The 20700-nt window shown below is 38.3% G+C and overlaps 1 protein-coding gene across 1 annotated transcript in view; it reads right to left on the reverse strand.

Moving 5' to 3' along the window:
* Positions 1–3114: 3114 nt before the first annotated feature.
* Positions 3115–20700, reverse strand: part of LOC128695628 (uncharacterized) — a 36316-nt gene continuing 18730 nt past the window's right edge. Inside the window, exons 4-10 of the mRNA XM_053786356.2 lie at positions 14288–14444; positions 12685–12755; positions 11300–11390; positions 9603–9748; positions 7945–8017; positions 6093–6266; positions 3115–5610 (exon numbers count right to left, since the gene is read on the reverse strand). Coding sequence (XP_053642331.2) covers positions 4968–5610; positions 6093–6266; positions 7945–8017; positions 9603–9748; positions 11300–11390; positions 12685–12755; positions 14288–14444 — 1355 coding nt within the window. The 3' untranslated portion in view covers positions 3115–4967. The remainder of the gene's footprint in view (positions 5611–6092; positions 6267–7944; positions 8018–9602; positions 9749–11299; positions 11391–12684; positions 12756–14287; positions 14445–20700) is intronic.

Here is a 20700-nt window from a genome sequence, read left to right on the forward strand (position 1 = left end):
TCATTATAAACTGACGCAGGATCGAGTCTCCAGCACATCTTAGCCTGAATGACCACACGACTTCATTGTGTAGCACAAATACACCCGTTTGTCCCCCTCAACAAAGCTTTACACATGTATAAACATGTATCTCTCAGTGTATACACACCAAGAATGTTTTCTTTTAGGCAGTGAAGTATCCTTAGCTGGTGTTGTATAGATGGCATGTAGTTTTAATGCCCCACGTGTAGTCGATGGGCTTTAAACCCTAATAGATCAATCAACCATTGTACGAGGGGAATAAAACAACGTAAGGCAATAACAGTTTAATTTAGTTTTTCTCAAGTATGCGATAACAAGGAGCTTACAACTGCACTCTTAACAATAAAAATATTCTAGGTAACCAGGAGTGAACAATGATTGGTTGACATAACAAGGAGTGAACAAGGACTGGCTGACATAACAAGGAGTGAACAAGGACTGGCTGACATAACAAGGAGTGAACAAGGACTGGCTGACATAACAAGGAGTGAACAAGGACTGGCTGACATAACAAGGAGTGAACAAGGACTAGTTGACATAACAAGGAGTGAACAAGGACTGGTTGACATAACAAGGAGTGAACAAGGACTGGCTGACATAACAAGGAGTGAACAAGGACTGGTTGACATAACAAGGAGTGAACAAGGACTGGTTGACATAACAAGGAGTGAACAAGGACTGGTTGACATAACAAGGAGTGAACAAGGACTAGTTGACATAACAAGGAGTGAACAAGGACTGGTTGACATAACAAGGAGTGAACAAGGACTGGTTGACATAACAAGGAGTGAACAAGGACTGGCTGACATAACAAGGAGTGAACAAGGACTGGCTGACATAACAAGGAGTGAACAAGGACTGGTTGACATAACAAGGAGTGAACAAGGACTGGCTGACATAACAAGGAGTGAACAAGGACTGGTTGACATAACAAGGAGTGAACAAGGACTGGTTGACATAACAAGGAGTGAACAAGGACTGGTTGACATAACAAGGAGTGAACAAGGACTGGCTGACATAACAAGGAGTGAACAAGGACTGGCTGACATAACAAGGAGTGAACAAGAACTGGCTGACATAACAAGGAGTGAACAAGAACTGGCTGACATAACAAGGAGTGAACAAGGACTGGCTGACATAACAAGGAGTGAACAAGAACTGGCTGACATAACAAGGAGTGAACAAGAACTGGCTGACATAACAAGGAGTGAACAAGGACTGGCTGACATAACAAGGAGTGAACAAGAACTGGCTGACATAACAAGGAGTGAACAAGGACTGGCTGACATAACAAGGACTGAACAAGAACTGGCTGACATAACAAGGACATAACTGAACAAGAACTGGCTGACATAACAAGGAGTGAACAAGGACTGGCTGACATAACAAGGAGTGAAGAAGCTGACATAACTGGCTGACATAACAAGGAGTGAACAAGGACTGGCTGACATAACAAGGAGTGGACTGACATAACAAGGAGTGAACAAGGACTGGCTGACATAACATAACAAGGACTGGCTGAACAAAGTGAACTGGCTGACATAACAAGGAGTGAACAAGGACTGGCTGACATAACAAGGAGTGAACAAGGACTGGCTGACATAACAAGGAGTGAACAAGGACTGGCTGACATAACAAGGAGTGAACAAGGACTGGCTGACATAACAAGGATAACAAGGACTGAATAAGTGAACTGGCTGACATAACAAGGAGTGAACAAGGACTGGCTGACAGTAACAAGGACTGGCTGACATAACAAGTGAACAAGGACTGGCTGACATAACAATGAGTTAACAAGGACTGGCTGACATAACAAGGACTAGTGAACAAGAACTGGCTGACATAACAAGGACTAGTGAACAAGGAGTGAACTGGCTGACATAACAAGGAGTGAACAAGAACTGGCTGACATAACAAGGAGTGAAGAAGAACTGGCTGACATAACAAGGAGTGAACAAGAACTGGCTGACATAACAATGAGTTAACAAGGACTGGCTGACATAACAAGGAGTGAACAAGAACTGGCTGACATAACAAGGAGTGAACAAAAACTGGCTGACATAACAAGGAGTGAACAAGAACTGGCTGACATAACAAGGAGTGAACAAGAACTGGCTGACATAACAAGGAGTGAACAAGAACTGGCTGACATAACAAGGAGTGAACAAAAACTGGCTGACATAACAAGGAGTGAACAAAAACTGGCTGACATAACAAGGAGTGAACAAGAACTGGCTGACATGACAAGGAGTGAACATGGACTGACTAACATTACGAAGAGTTAACATGAACTAACAAACAAGCTCTGAATTATCTTTGGCAGAACAGATTCCATCTAGATACTAGATAAATGATATTTGCATCTACTGTAGACTTATTACATTGATAATATAATCAGTTTATTTATATCCGTATACAGTTTGATATAAAAAGAATAATTGCATATATATATATATATATATATATATATATATATATATATATATATATATATATATATATATATATATATATATATATATATATATATATATATATATATATATATATATATATATATATATATTGATGATATTTTGTGTCTTATGCCCAAAAATGTAGATATACACCATTTTCTTGGAAAATTAAATAGCTTAGCCCATTCTATAAACTTTACTGTTGAGTTTGAAGAAAATAACTCATTGCCTTTTCTAGATGTTTTAATTATTAAGGGTAATAATGAATTCAAATTTAAAATTTACAGAAAACCTACAAATAACTGTTCCTATGTCCACTATTATTCCTCGCATCAAGATAGAGTCAAACTGTCTGTTTTCTCATCAATGTTTTTGAGAGCTTTACGAATTTGTAGTCCTGAGTTCATAGATGAGGAAATATCCAAAATTTATGAAATAGGTAATGATTTAAAATACCCAAGAAATGTAATTGATAAATCTTTTAAAGTTGCTAGGAACACTTTTTATAAATATATATATATATATATATATATATATATATATATATATATATATATATATATATATATATATATATATATATATATATATATATATATATATATATATATACGTATGTATGTATGTATATCTGCATACAAGCATACAAATAAGTATTGTCAAATAATTCACTGATATGTCCTAACATACTACTACTGATAAGCTCTTGGTATATTCACTATTCCAGTCAGTTACTGCTTGCACTGACTGGTTTCCACGTGCTTGTCTGTCTGCTTGTTTGAGTGTCTGTCGGCGTTTGTCTCTGTTTCTATCTGAATGTCTAGACTGTCACTATATTGGCGTCAGGAACACAAATTTTATACTCTTAAGAGTTGAGACGCACCTGTTTTTCTACCGTGACTCCAGTAACATCTGTTCTCCAGTCCAGTAGCACCTGTCATTAGCTTTGTTAATAAGACCTGCCATTGAGCCGAGACAAGACGCCTCGGTCTTGGAGGGATGTAGTATAAAATAACCACAATATGGATAAAGACACAAATGCAGTACAATGCGATCCTTTACTGATAACATTTCGCCCACACAGTGGGCTTTATTGAGTCACAAACAGGTCAGTTTCGTGTCGGCGAAACGTTGTCAATAAATGATCACACTGTACTATGTGTCTTTATCCAAACCCCAGTTATATTGAGTAACGAGAATGCTTTCCTCAGTATCGCTTTTCATTAGTTATCACAGTGGCGAAGAAAAAAAAAATCCGTTATATATAGCACCTAAATTTCTAACTGAACTTTTTCCTTCTAACTGTTCACATTGCTCTTCCCTAACTCTTTCTTCTAGTTTGCACTTATTTCGCGTGGAATTCACTTATTTCTCAATCTTCTTTTCATCGGATTCACACTGCCTTTACATTATATAAGACCCTTGATGACATTTTCCCATGCACTTATGACTCCTTTGCTACGGTTTCAGGAAATTTGTTGTATACCGAATCCTTGCAACCAACACAGAAAGCCTCCGCAACACTGAGCGTGGCAAACAATGATGCTAATGTTTTCGGCTGATAGGCTGTGGAACAAAAACAATATTACCACGTTGTTAGTGAACTCTTAAATTTAGATTTCATACAGTGACTGTTGGACTAGTGGCCGGTGATTCTCCTCTATCGTGGTCTCTAAACAGAGCTATTAAATACTTTATGGTTGGGCCTGTGCAATATTCTCTAGATGGACCAATACAACGTATTCTAGATGGACCTGTGCAGTCTAGATGGTCGTGTATATTGCTAACTTTATAATCATTTGATTTGCTCTCTAGATAGACCTATGGGTGACAGTAACACTTAGTGGAAAGTCTGTTGAAGCTGCGTCTAGCAGTGCTCTCTACAGCGTCACGAGTGATACCATAAACACAAGGAAAGCAGCTTGTAGCTTTATACGTTTAGTGCCTGAGCTGCCAAACTAAGCTGATCCAGACCTACTGCATCAGCGCTGTGCAGTTCAATTTGGTAATGACCCATACAGGACGCCACTACTGTCTTCCTTCTGATGGGAAGGAGAATATAGGAAGCTCAGCTACATGCTACTGTGAGTCCATAACCTTAAAGCTCATACGTCATGGCGTGCATGTGAGACTTTCATAACTAAAGTTATATGAAGAGCAGAGCCCGTGTGGGTCGCTTATCGCAAGGAATGGTGGAGGTTCGATCCTCCGTCCAGTAACTGCGGGATAGAATCTCGATTCTAGTAGTCAGGCTGCCCTCTAATATGTATGAGACTGAGACATAATATTCAGTTCACAACTAACTTGATACAGTCTGAGCCTTCCTTATAGAGAGTAACCTAGACACATTTTTTAAATTTCTGGACAAAAAAAAATGCTTTCAAATTGAGGTAAGAGTCAGAAGACTTTTAAGAAGCTGCCAGAGCATCTACCTCTCATCTCACACAAGCAAGATGCTGATTAACTGATCCTGTCAGCATCACAGTCCTCTCATCTTGGTTTCATCCAGGGAGACAACTTGAACACCTTCGTGCCATCTGCATATTGGTTAGTGTGCTTCTCTATTCTAATTATGTTATTGTCTTGTTTTCCTTTCAACTTAAGTCTTTTGTTGATTGTTCTGTGGTATGTGTCTCTTCTGGCACTGGCAAACTCGTTACTTTTATCCGTCGTGGTTTTAATGAGATTCTTAGAGTTTTTGACGTTATTGACTACCTGTTGACCATGTCCTTTCTGTCCTTTGATGATTCTAAAGGCATCCTTCGAGCTTCTTACGGAGTCCTTAACATTCCCAGTGACGTCTATCGGAATTTTGATACCCGTCTTCGTGTGCGTAATGGCCACCCCTGAGTCATTTCTTGTAATCTTTGCGTATTTAGTGACTTCGGAGCTTTTTGCGGACCACTTCGAGATCCTGACACCAGCGTTCTTGGAGTCTCGTGCGGCGCTTTTAGAATCATCGACGGAGTGCTTTGAATCCTTGAGGAAGGAGGTGCTGGAGGTGGCGTTGAGGTCGTAGTGGTAGCTATAGAGATGGAATGGTAGGCCCGGCCAGCCGTGCCTCACCAGAGCGGCGTCAACCTCCTGCATAGCCTTCTCCATCACCTCGTGAAGTTCAGGGGTGAAGGGGTCACTGCAAGGTATGAAGAGTGATCGTTTCAGTGGTTTAAAATAAACTGACCAAAAAGGAATGTAGACCGGTAGATGAGAGAGAGAGAAAAAAAAAATGAATTAAACTTCAAGAAACTCTCCTACCAAATCCCCCGGTCCATCTAACACTCCTCACCCTCCTAACGACACCCCTCACCCTCCCTTTCCTTGGGTCAGACCTGATTACCCCTCCTCCCATCCCTCAGGCACTGTATGACCCCCTACGGGTTTAGTGCTTCCTCTTGAATGTAATAGTAGTGACAAATTCATAAATAACGTTCACCCTTCCAGCTCTCCCTCACACCCTCCTGAGTCACAAAAATTTTCCCTCCCCTCTGCGCCCTCACTCTCATCTGCGCCAGCACCTCATCCTTATCTCCCTCACCAGGGTCTCTCCCCTCATCCCTCCTCCCCCTCACTTACCCCACCAGCACCTCACCCTCACCTCCCCCACCAGCACCTCACCGGAGTCTGTAGAAGATATTATCCGGGGTAGCTCTTCTGAAGGCGCCGTCAAGGTTAGTCATGACACACTGGAGACGCGGCCTTTCTGGCCTTAGTCGCAGGAACTGCAGGATGTTATGCAGCTCTCGCTGGGGATCCTCCAGCAGGTGTTCATAGTGAACCACTAACACGCTTCTGCAACCACAGCAACAATTTTCAACAGTTCACCTCCTAGCCTACTTATTTACAATCCAAATACAAAACCTCGCGTCCAGCATTAACACAAAACGCCCATGACTAGGTTACCAGAGACAAGAATAACTTATATAAATTACATAAACTTCAAATACGAAACATATATAGAAACAGCAGCTGTAACCTATATAAATTATGTAAAATTCAAATACGTAACATGTATAGAATTTTAGTAGCAGTAGCAAGCCATCGTTATTCCTCCTTTCCTAAAAGTTTTAAAATAAGGAAGTCATTGACTTCACGAGTGTATAGCTACTGTAAGAGATGTTTAAAATCAAATGGGCCTCATATAACCATTTCTCATCGTGAAAGTACATATTACTGAACGTGTGTCCTGAAGGATTTCCCATACCAGTACAACCATACTGGCTTGTATTTTTTTTTTTTTAAAGAACGGACATTCCTCAACTCCAAAGTTCAGTAATTATCTCTGTTGACTAAAATTAAAACCGCAAACCTGGCGAGAGTATTTAAACAGTAAGATAATTTGATATCAAAACTAGTTATTGTACAGAGTTTTACTTTCAGGTTTGTAGCCTCTCTCACGAAGGAGGATGTGTCCTCGAAAGCAAGAAGCTTGGCTAATTTATAACTGAAAGCACCAGTTGTGGATAATATAGGCGGAAGCGGATGATCGGCTTTATGCACTTTGATGAGTTGACACATGCGCAACATCTGGGTATCTTTACTTGTAGACGTTTCGCCATCTACATGACTACGATGCTCGTCACCTGCTCATAGGCTGAGGGACTGATTACCTCGTTTCCCACTGTCTTCTGTATATTTTCCTACAGTCATCTTATGTCCATGTATTGTACTGATTGGCGAAACGTCTGCAATTAAGATACCCAGATGTTGCACATGTGTAATTCATCATCTCGTCGGTGTTGAATACCTTTGATTCATGTACTTTAAGCCATAAATAATTCTAGGTTTTAAATTCGTTACATAAAACTCTGCATATATCAACGTATAAAACGCCATCCAGTTTTAATTCCTTTGGGTGTTCAACTTCATATCTCGGAATCAAGGGAAGGGAAGACATCATCAATGATAACTAAATTTAGTTGATAAATTAGACACATGTGCAACTCTTGGGTATCTTTATTGAGGAAACGTTTCGCCACACAGTGGCTTCATCAGTCTGATGAAGCCACTGTGTGGCGAAACGTTTCCTCAATAAAGATACCCAAGAGTTGCACATGTGTCTAATTTATCAACATGTCGGTTCTCTGAACCATTCATCTACAAACTAAATTTAGTTGTATAAGCCAAGTAATAATTTTATCTATATAATCCAATTTATTATTTACATCTTTATCAAGTTTATCAAGTTTAGTGGCAATGATAGAGAGATATCAACTTAAGTTCTCCAAAGACAAATACGTATATTATATTATATTATTATATTATATATATATATATATATATATATATATATATATATATATATATATATATATATATATATATATATATATATATATATATATATATATATATATATATATATATATACACACACACGTAAAATGCACGAGATAGATGAGTATTTTCCTTCGTTATTTTAGCATACTTGTTAGTATGTTCCTGTGTGTGCAGTGTCTGCCCAACTCACCTGCCTAAAGTGATCCAGTCGAGGGCGTAGGCTCTCCACACATCCATCTGTCCGTACACAAACCTCGCCCAGTCTGTCAGGACACGATAGCAACAGTTACTTCAGAGATACATCATGCTGTCATTCGCCCAGTCTGACAGGACACGATAGCAACAGTTACTTCAGAGATACATCATGCTGTCATTCGCCCAGTCTGACAGGACACGATAGCAACAGTTACTTCAGAGATACATCATGCTATCATTCGCCCAGTCTGTCAGGACACGATAGCAACAGTTACTTCAGAGATACATCATGCTATCATTCGCCCAGTCTGTCAGGACACGATAGCAACAGTTACTTCAGAGATACATCATGCTATCATTCGCCCAGTCTGTCAGGACACGATAGCAACAGTTACTTCAGAGATACATCATGCTATCATTCGCCCAGTCTGTCAGGACACGATAGCAACAGTTACTTCAGAGATACATCATGCTGTCATTCGCTCAGTCTGACAGGACACGATAGCAACAGTTACTTCAGAGATACATCATGCTATCATTCGCCCAGTCTGTCAGGACACGATAGCAACAGTTACTTCAGAGATACATCATGCTGTCATTCGCTCAGTCTGACAGGACACGATAGCAACAGTTACTTCAGAGATACATCATGCTGTCATTCGCTCAGTCTGACAGGACACGATAGCAACAGTTACTCGAATGGAGAAAAAAATCATAGACTGCTAAAGGGTCACTAAGGCTGAAGTTCACTTGCATAATAACATACAAACACTTTAATAGCTAAACTAGGGAATAACGTAAAGCATCAATGTTAATACATTGTTTATACACTGTTGTTGGATTACTGAGAGAGAAGATAAATCCGGTTATTTTCACCACAGTAAAATAACAACAGAAAAACGGGTTCTGCTCATAATGACCTGACGATAAAGAATGACTGAAGCAACGTAAGCCTTTGTCATACTGTTTCGCTCAATGAAATGTTTTCAGCCAGATAATGCTAGATTTTCTTGGGCGAAACGTTGATATAATAAAGGCTTACGCTGTTTCATGCGTCAACTGTTTGCAATAATAAATTATGTTCAGGTAATAATACCTTTCAGTATTAGGTAATATCTTAGGTACAGTTAGGTAATACCTTGACAACACTTCGATCCCACTGATGAGCAGGTTGCTGTAGGTCTCATTGTAGACGTAGTCTGCATTACGTAGGAGTGGGATTTGAAAGTAGTTGAGGCAGGGTAACAGCGTAGAATCTGTAGCTTCAATGGTGTACACAGGATCTTTTCCAGTTTAGGTAAAAAGAGGAGGGTGCTTAATTAAGGTTTAATTCGTGTTAGTAGCACCAGAAGGTTAATAACCCATGAAAGCCAAGCAATGTGGCTGATTCTTTTGAAATCTTTTATAGGTCCTCTTCCAGGATGCAACCCACACCAGCTAAGTCCTAGATGTCTGTTCCATGCTGGGTAATAGGGCAGAAAATGTTATTAATCTTGCCCATACGTTTTCCCCTCTGCCTTAGATTCAACTCGAGTTTTTCCAGCTGTGAATCGAATGTGTCATCTTTGTTCTTCGGGATACCTAAAAGAGCTCGTAGAGGTTAAGAGGCTCACATGAAATGGAATAAAAAAAAAAAGAGTTGAGAAGTCTTACCTGCGCCACGAAAGGCAGCTGGTCCAGCCACGCCCAAGTGACCAGCAGACAAGTAGTTCCTGTAGGCGATGAGAGTGTCGTAGGGGTTCCTCAAGAGCAGGAGACCTCGCCCGAAGAATTTGTCCATGTCCTTCACCCGCTGCTCCCTGAAGGAAGGTTCTTATGTTACTATCCTTCTTGCCACTGTCATTGCCACTGTCCATCTGTCTTTCTCTTTATTATGAAAGTTCTCGCTAGTTATACTACATTATTATTACGTTCAGAAACGGAACTCAATGGAATAAGTCACTTTGTCTGACGTTTTGGGGATTATTATACATAATTTACACTACGTATGATAATTGTACTTATGTGAACCTGAGCCAAATAAACTTACTTAACCATGAAATTTACACAAGCTACGCATCTAACCTATAAAAGAAAACGTAATCACTTGCATTTCTCATTTTTTCTGATGGTAGTTTACCCTACGTATTGCTAGATATTGTTGACGCTGAGCGTAACGGTACAGACGATACGGTACAATGACACACATACAGCACTCAAGACAGTGTCCATCAGCCCGTTAAGACAAACAGAGCTCTGTAATTTGTAATTAGTGCAACCTAAAAAAAACATGCCTTTACATACATCTGTTCCTGGTGTGAAGATCACCTTGGACCAATGTATGATCCCTGAATTCATTGCAAGTATGCAAAATACAGTCCAATGCTTTTATCTGTGATGTTTTTAGTGTTGCAAATGCACGGTTAGGTTACGTATGATTCGCCAGGAAAGAGGACAATTATTTCGTGACGCGGGTCTTAGTCATATAATGACCCGCCACTGGAGCATTTGGTCATCTGACCGAGGCCTTCAGCTGGCTTACTCGTCCACCATTTATAAAAAAAATAAAATTAGTTTTACGAATATACCACTGACGCAAAATATATATTTCTTAGGAGAAATAATAACACAGTATTTTCATTGTTGAATATACAAATAACATAATTAGTGTCACTTGTGAATTTTTTAGTACGAGTCGAAGGGAGAGTCATACAGAGACGTAGCGCTTATACTCAAAAATAAATTCCACAAATTTTATTCAGATTATATCTGACTGTTTTTAATAAAAGAGTTGCTACCCCGAAACTAACATCCAAGTGCATTTACATATGTTTCCAGAGTTATACTTATTTTGTTTACTAATCAGTATTCAGTTCCAGAAACACAAAGTTTTAATGTTTCTCATCTTGTCTGCCTAGGAACTAGCATCTCTCTCTCTCTCTCTCTCTCTCTCTCTCTCTCTCTCTCTCTCTCTCTCTCTCTCTCTCTCTCTCTCTCTCTCTCTCTCTCTCTCTCTCTCTCTCTCTCTCTCTCTCTTCATATGCGTTTCTTTGTCCCCCATGTTATCACCTGACCTTCCTAGAAGCTCTGTTTCTCACCTGACCTTCCTTGAAGCTCTCTGTTCCTCACCTGACCTTCCTTGAAGCTCTCTGTTTCTCACCTGACCTTCCTAGAAGCTCTCTGTTTCTCACCTGACCTTCCTAGAAGCTCTCTGTCTCTCACTTACCAACCATAAAACGTCTCTGCCGCACACTTTACCTCCGTAGAAGCTAATCTCTATCTCGTCTTTCTTACCCAGGAGCTTCTGTCCCTTACTTTGCTTACTCTCTTTTTCCTCAACTGTCTTTCATCTCACCTTTATTTCTACTCACCTGTCTTCAGGTAGTCCACCGAGGCAGTAACCGTGAGTTTTGACAACGATGGTACACCCGCACTCTGGGATCTCATTCTCCCCGTAAAACCCTGCAAAAACGACAACATCGTGAAGCTCTTGTTGCAAATCAACATGAGTTTTATTCTTGCGCCAGTGCCATTAAAATTTTTCCACAGAGAATGAAAAAATTGATCTGCAACTTTGATTCATTTCTATTTTCTATTATTGTTTTGTGTAGTTGAAAAAGTACAGATATTAACTGAGATATAAGTTATTTGGTCTAGAGATTAGAGTGGTGAGGGTAACAAGTCCTAATCTTTGAATTGCTTCTGATTGGAGTTCAAGATTGCGTGGTGTGCTCAAGTTAATGCTTCAAGTTTTTTCTGTGTTTCCAGGGTCGTGTATGATTCCGTTATTTAAATACAATATTTCATATTTCTCTAGCCAGCGCCTCCTTCCGTAAGGTCCAAGTCGGACCGAAACGTCTTCATAAGTTTGATTCTCCTATGTGCGCGTTGTTTGTGTATTGAATCAATCGACCTCAGTAGTTTAGCGGAACATTCGTACTCAGCAATGAAAAAAAATTCAAATTTAAACCTGTTTAGGAAGACTCTGAATGCCAGTGAGGATCACTTAGTGCAAACACTGAGAAGTTTTTGTCCCTTCTAAGGATCGAACCTCAGCGCTTCTCTCAAAATATAATAATAATAATAATAATAATAATAATAATAATAATAATAATAACAATAATAATAAGTTATAAATTTCCAATATTATTATTATTTGATTATAAGTATTGTTATACCAATAATAATAATAGAATACTACTGCGACTACTATACTACTACTACTATACTACTACTACCACTACTACTACTACTACTACTACTACTACTACTACTACTACTACTACTAATAATAATAATAATAATAATAATAATAATAGTAATAATAATAATAATTCAGTTCTGCTGAAAAAGACTATAATTTCTCATTATTCTCACCCAGCCAAGTTCATCAGCATTTATGACGAAATTCATTAACGAATTTTAAATTAATAAGGATTTTAGTCACTGATACACACACACACACACACACACACACACACACACACACACACACACACACACACAACACATACACACACACACACACACGCACACACACACACACACACAACACATACACACACACACACACACACACACACACACACACACACACACACACAACACATACACACACACACACACACACACACATACACACACACACACACACACACACACACATACACACATACACATACATATACACATACAAAAACCCTCTGACAAGGACATAAAGCATCAAATCATACGTCAGGAATCACAGAAAAAATACCTTTGGCTGCCAATTCCCTGTCAATGTAGACAGAGCCGGTGAAGAGACCTGTGGCACTCTGGATGAGGTACCTGTAGAAGACGAGCAATACGTACCTGTTTTAGTTCACAAAGCGAAAGTTAAAACAGAAGACCTCTTATATAAATATCCTGCACACAGGAAAAACAAGTTTCTCCTATGTGAGGGTTATTTATGTATTCTTCCAGTCACTGTGTCGCGTCTTGTTGTTCTTTAAAACTCGTTATTTTGCCTTAGCTCATAGCTCAGTCCTATCTACAGTATACTACGACGGACCCTTCAAGGAAGGTTCCTTGATGCTGGTGAGGGGCTCTTGATCTAGGGAATTAGATCTGTGCTCCAGTTCCCTGAATTAAGCCTGAATACCTTCCATTTCCCCCCTCACCACCCCACAGGCGCTGTATAATCCTACGGGTTTAGCGCTTCCCCATGATAATAATAATAATACCAACACTAAACTAAGACCCAGGTACCTTTTTATTGTTAGGTGAATAAAGGAAATAAGGTCTAAAGAAACTTTATCAATATTTACATTCGGCCCATGATCGAACTCGGGACCTTCAGTTGTGAGCTGGTGACGCTACCACTGAAGCACAAGCCACATTACTGGTTTGTGTACTTGTAAGGAGAAGATGAGAAACATTTACTAATGCTTACTGAGGGACGAATCGAAACTCTGACGAAGAAAAGAAAATCACTGAGTAATTTTAAATTACACAGAGAGAGAAAGAATAAGAATAACAGAGGAAAACAGAGGAAAAGAAATACTTTATACAACCCATTATAAGTGCACACCCATGCATGAAGGAACATTAGTATAAATACGTACTTAAATACGAAGACATATACCTCTTTCAGCACCGAACATTTCCATCTATTTTCCTCATTTAACTTAACACTACTTCACGTCCACTCTGCCTCGTACATCCCAGGACAAACCATAACACAAGGATAACCCAGGCAGTCACTGATTGCGGCGGAGAACACGTCAAGATTATGTACATTAATATTGACAGAATATGTAACGAGTGAGCTAAATAAACAAAATGGGAGAATAATACACAAACCTAAACTCACTCACCGATTCGACGATAATAAAAAAATGATATCAGATACCATCTTTCCAGGTGGTTATCATATGATGAGACATGACGACAAAAAAAAAAAATATATCAGGGGAGGGACATGGTTATCAAGAAACATTAGACCTCAATGGAAATGGCAACCCAACCACGAAGACTTTAAAGATTATGCAGTGGGAACAATTAGCATTTCATGTTCACAAGTGTGAGAGTTATATGCAACCCTCTGTCAAACAACAGAATACTCAGATTGGAGTATCATAATGGTAGTAAGGCAACGGCACCCAACAGGACAAAAGGAAAAAGCCTAATCCTAGGAGAGTTTAATCGTGACAGGTTACACTAGGTGTAGTGACACCTAGGAATCAATATTACACATTATTTGTCTTTTGAGTTGCACATTAAACATAGCAACAATAGCATCGTTCGTCAGATTAGCAAAGCTGATTTTTTTAAAAAGCTATTCATTTCACACAGGTAAGTACAAATATATGAGTACGTACCTCAACCAGGTATTGCCAGATCCAGGGAAGGAGGCAAGAGCAGTCCTGGGCAGAGTCCTCCTGCGGGCGAAACCCACTCTGAGACCCATACAGCCCGTCTTGCCCGCCCATGGCTCGTGTTGTGGGCGGCCGTAGTCTAAGTGGATCTTGAGGTAACCTGTAAGGTAAACAGTTGAAACAGTGTGTATTGTTGCTGGAGTATCTAAGTAACATTGATGTACGTGGCACTTGCATGTTTTCTTATCGATACTTGTTAATAGGGGGCTAAATAAAGTCTCTTGTGCACACACACACACACACACACACACACACACACACACACACACACACACACACACACACACACACACACACACACACAAAACACACACACACACACGCGCGCACAGCATTCACATGCCATTCTGGGTGACGGCAAACCCGGCCTTGCGTAGTTTAAGGATCCTGGTAAAGAAGTCTCTTTCCAGCTTCCCATGAGAGACGCCTGAATTATTAAACAACCTTTCTGAGTTTGGTGCATTTATAAAGTTGTTGTTATTTGTCTTGTACCGTATATAACCTTTCCAATGACTAAATCCTCTTTCTATAGCAAAGTATATTTGTTACAGACAATATTACATGTAAATGAACATATGTACAACTAATAAGACACTTATTAAAGCTACGTTTCGCTCACCAGTAGCTTCCGGCAAACGACATACAGCCTAAATAAATGATTACTTGCACGTTTATCCCTTTGTCGAGCAGCAGCACAGTTGGGTAGTAAATTAAGTCAAATACACTTAGAATCATTCGAGGAATTATCGTATGCTTCACGGATTCTCTTTGGACATTTACACGCACAGTCAATCCATTAATAACAATATTCATAATACATACTGTGCACGTGATGGGCATTCAGAGATTTACGACACAGGATTATATTATACACTGTGTGTGTGTGTGTGTGTGTGTGTGTGTGTGTGTGTGTACACTGAGAACTTATTTTAGTCCCAATTTTAAGGATAAAATTATTCTTGGCTTATAAGGAACAGGTTACATACATGCGACTATCGTGTAGTTGACATACACAAATAATTTTGTAAAGTTTCCAGTGACTGTAACATACATTATATTCTCCTAAACACCATTCCATTATTCTACCTCCATGAAGAAATATTTTCTAGTACCCTTTCGAAACCAATTTTATCTCTCAGTTTACAGGTCCGACCTCATGTTCTCCCTCTTTAGTATAAGGACCGAAATATCAGGCAGTTTTCTTTCTTCTCTGCAAAAAAATGAGCGTTTTAAACGTGATGTTCAGTGAACATCAGTGTATACGGGATGTGTATATGCAATAAGATAACAGTAAACAGGTGATATCACAATATGTAAAATAACCAGTGAAAAAGTAGGGAAATTCCAAATGCTTTCATGATTTCTTACATTATCCTGGAATAGTAAAATAATAAGAGAAAAGAAGACATAATGCTGAGATGTCACCTCCCGTATACACTGATGTTCGCTGAACATCACGTTTAAAACGCTCATTTTTTGCACAGAAGAAAGAAAACTGCCTGATATATCGGTCCTTATACTACAAGAGGGAGAACATGAGGTCGGACCTGTAAACTGAGAGATAAAATTGGTTTCGAAAGGGTACTAGAAAATATTTCTTCATGGAGGTAGAATAATGGAATGGTGTTTAGGAGAATATAATGTATGTTACAGTCACTGGAAACTTTACAATATTATTTGTAGAGCTGTATACTTGTGGAACACCACCAGTACATCCCTGCTGCTGTAACTACAAGCACTAAAGACAAGAGTCAGCCAGTACAGCTCAGTTGCTGTAACTACAAACACTAAAGACAAGAGTCAGCCAGTACATCCCTGCTGCTGTAACTACAAACACTAAAGACAAGAGTCAGCCAGTACAGCTCAGTTGCTGTAACTACAAACACTAAAGACAAGAGTCAGCCAGTACAGCTCAGTTGCTGTAACTACAAACACTGAAGACAAGAGTCAGCCAGTACATCCCTGCTGCTGTAACTACAAACACTAAAGACAAGAGTCAGCCAGTACAGCTCAGTTGCTGTAACTACAAACACTAAAGACAAGAGTCAGCCAGTACATCCCTGCTGCTGTAACTACAAACACTAAAGACAAGAGTCAGCCAGTACAGCTCAGTTGCTGTAACTACAAACACTAAAGACAAGAGTCAGCCAGTACAGCTCAGTTGCTGTAACTACAAACACTAAAGACAAGAGTCAGCCAGTACAGCTCAGTTGCTGTAACTACAAACACTGAAGACAAGAGTCAGCCAGTACATCCCTGCTGCTGTAACTACAAACACTAAAGACAAGAGTCAGCCAGTACAGCTCAGTTGCTGTAACTACAAACACTAAAGACAAGAGTCAGCCAGTACATCCCTGCTGCTGTAACTACAAACACTAAAGACAAGAGTCAGCCAGTACAGCTCAGTTGCTGTAACTACAAACACTAAAGACAAGAGTCAGCCAGTACAGCTCAGTTGCTGTAACTACAAACACTGAAGACAAGAGTCAGCCAGTACATCCCTGCTGCTGTAACTACAAACACTAAAGACAAGAGTCAGCCAGTACAGCTCAGTTGCTGTAACTACAAACACTAAAGACAAGAGTCAGCCAGTACATCCCTGCTGCTGTAACTACAAACACTAAAGACAAGAGTCAGCCAGTACAGCTCAGTTGCTGTAACTACAAACACTGAAGACAAGAGTCAGCCAGTACAGCTCAGTTGCTGTAACTACAAACACTGTAGACAAGAGTCAGCCAGTACAGCTCAGTTGCTGTAACTACAAACAATGAAGACAAGAGTCAGCCAGTACAGCTCAGTTGCTGTAACTACAAACACTGTAGACATGAGTCAGTCAGTACAGCTCAGTTGCTGTAACTACAAACACTGTAGACATGAGTCAGCCAGTACAGCTCAGTTGCTGTAACTACAAGCAATGAAGACAAGAGTCAGCCAGTACAGCTCAGTTGCTGTAACTACAAACACTAAAGACAAGAGTCAGCCAGTACAGCTCAGTTGCTGTAACTACAAACACTGTAGACAAGAGTCAGCCAGTACAGCTCAGTTGCTGTAACTACAAACAATGAAGACAAGAGTCAGCCAGTACAGCTCAGTTGCTGTAACTACAAACACTGTAGACATGAGTCAGTCAGTACAGCTCAGTTGCTGTAACTACAAACACTGTAGACATGAGTCAGCCAGTACAGCTCAGTTGCTGTAACTACAAACAATGAAGACAAGAGTCAGCCAGTACAGCTCAGTTGCTGTAACTACAAACACTGTAGACACGAGTCAGTCAGTACAGCTCAGTTGCTGTAACTACAAACACTGTAGACATGAGTCAGCCAGTACAGCTCAGTTGCTGTAACTACAAACACTGTAGACATGAGTCAGTCAGTACAGCTCAGTTGCTGTAGCTACAAACAATGAAGACAAGAGTCAGCCAGTACAGCTCAGTTGCTGTAACTACAAACAATGAAGACAAGAGTCAGCCAGTACAGCTCAGTTGCTGTAACTACAAACACTGTAGACATGAGTCAGTCAGTACAGCTCAGTTGCTGTAACTACAAACACTGTAGACATGAGTCAGAGAGTACAGCTCAGTCGCTGTAACTACAAACACTGTAGACATGAGTCAGTCAGTACAGCTCAGTTGCTGTAACTACAAACAATGAAGACAAGAGTCAGCCAGTACAGCTCAGTTGCTGTAACTACAAACAATGAAGACAAGAGTCAGCCAGTACAGCTCAGTTGCTGTAACTACAAACACTGTAGACAAGAGTCAGCCAGTACAGCTCAGTTGCTGTAACTACAAACACTGTAGACAAGAGTCAGCCAGTACAGCTCAGTTGCTGTAACTACAAACACTGTAGACAAGAGTCAGCCAGTACAGCTCAGTTGCTGTAACTACAAACACTAAAGACAAGAGTCAGCCAGTACAGCTCAGTTGCTGTAACTACAAACACTGTAGACAAGAGTCAGCCAGTACAACTCATTTGCTGTAACTACAAACACTAAAGACAAGAGTCAGCCAGTACAGCTCAGTTGCTGTAACTATAAACACTGAAGATGAAACTCAACCAGTACAGCTCTGCTGCTGTAAATACAAACACTGAAGACAATACTGAACCAGCACAGCTTTGCTGCTGTTACTACAAACAATGAAGACAAGACAACCAACACAATTCTACTGCTGTATTACAAACACTGAATAGAGAACAGCACCAGCACATCTCTGCCGCTGCACAGTACCTACACACAGATAATCTTACCTAACATCCTAGAATTTGAAAGATTTGAATAAAGCCCAAGATGCTAGGAATCACATATTCATTTTTATTCAAAAGCGAAAATATGAGAATAAAGAAAGCTATAAAATGAAAAATTATTTTTTAATTGTAAAATATTTTCGTATGACAAAATCTAAAATAAAAATGTTCATTTTATTTTGTTCATTTTATTTTGGATATTATTTAATGGTTGTATATTTTCAATTATTTTTTTCCTTCTAATTACATCAAAAATATTGAGAGATGAGGTTTAAATATTTTTTTTCTCCCATTTTGTCCATTTATACTCCTGTTGCAAAGTCAATATTACATAAACAAAATTAAATCTTGTTTTTTCATTACAAAACAATTGGGCAGGTTATTTTTTTTATTTACAATGTATATTTCACATAATTTCCAGATATATATATATATAATATTCAGTTTTTAATAATTGCATAAAAATACCATCAAAATTATTATAAATTTAATTCATAGGGTGAGAGGTCCGCTTTTGTGAATATATATATATATATATATATATATATATATATATATATATATATATATATATATATATATATATATATATATATATATATATATATATATATATATATATATATATATATATATATATATATATATATATATATATATATATATGCAATAAGATCACAGTAAACAGGTGATTTCAGAATATGCAAAACAACCACTCTGAAAGAATAGAGAAATTCCAAGCGCTTTCGTGACTACTCACATTATCAAGGGACTATGAAAGTAAAACATCCAAGGAAGGTATATAAGGGGTCTAGCCAACACCTCACTATCAGATCCCACAACAGTTAAACACCTGACGCGTGCCGGCCCAACTGGACAGGTCCTTTGCACAACCCACCAACAAACTATTCTACCCAAGAAAATTCTAAAAATTATTATTTGTCCAGTGTATTATTAAATTCTTCCCAAATTCTAAAAATATGTTGGTTCTCCCTTACCATGAAAACTTGGTTGATATGCCTTCTCTTCTTAAGACTTTTAATATTAAAGTTGTATTCAAAAATCTTGATACAGTAAAAAAAACTTTTGATAAAGAATTCCCCCCAAAATGCTGATGGATGTGTCTATAAGATTCCTTGTAAAATTTGCGATAAAGTTTATTACGGTCAAACTGGTAAAAATCTCGAACTAAGATTAAAACAACATAAATATAGCATTAGAACTGGACAAGATTCCAATGCTCTATTTATTCATGTAAGAGATTTTAACCATCCAATTGATTTTCAAAAAGTTGAGAAAGTAGTATCAAGCAAGTCCATGGTCGACAGGAATATAATTAATCTTGTTTCATAAAAAGCAGTTTTGACAATAATATGAATATTTCCTTTGGTTTATATAAATTAGATCTATTTATAATTAATAGAATTTGGGAAGAATTTAATAATACACTGGACAAATAATAATTTTTAAAATTTTCTTGGGTAGAATAGTTTGTTGGTGGGTTGTGCAAAGGACCTGTCCAGTTGGGCCGGCGTGCGTCAGGTGTTTAACCGTTGTGGGATCTGATAGTGAGGTGTTGGCCAGACCCCTTATATACCTTCCTTGGATGCTTTACTTTCATAGTTCCTTAATAATGTGAGTAGTCACGAAAGCGCTTGGAATTTCTCTATTCTTTCAGAGTGGTTGTTTTGCATATATATATATATATATATATATATATATATATATATATATATATATATATATATATATATATATATATATATATATATATATATATATATATATATATATATATATATATATATATATATACGTATATATATAGTATATATATATATATATATATATATATATATATATATATATATATATATATATATATATATATATATATATATATATACATATATATATATATATATATATATATATATATATATATATATATATATATATATATATATATATATATATATATATATATATATATATATACATATATATAAAATTCTCAAACAGCTTCATGGAGAACCTTGAGTTTTCCCTGAAGCAAGTTTATTCTTTTCTCTGAGGATGAGGGTCCCTAGGACAGTTCTAGAGGTGGTA

Source organism: Cherax quadricarinatus, chromosome 42 (genome assembly GCF_038502225.1).
Source record: "Cherax quadricarinatus isolate ZL_2023a chromosome 42, ASM3850222v1, whole genome shotgun sequence".
Taxonomy (NCBI): domain Eukaryota; kingdom Metazoa; phylum Arthropoda; class Malacostraca; order Decapoda; family Parastacidae; genus Cherax; species Cherax quadricarinatus.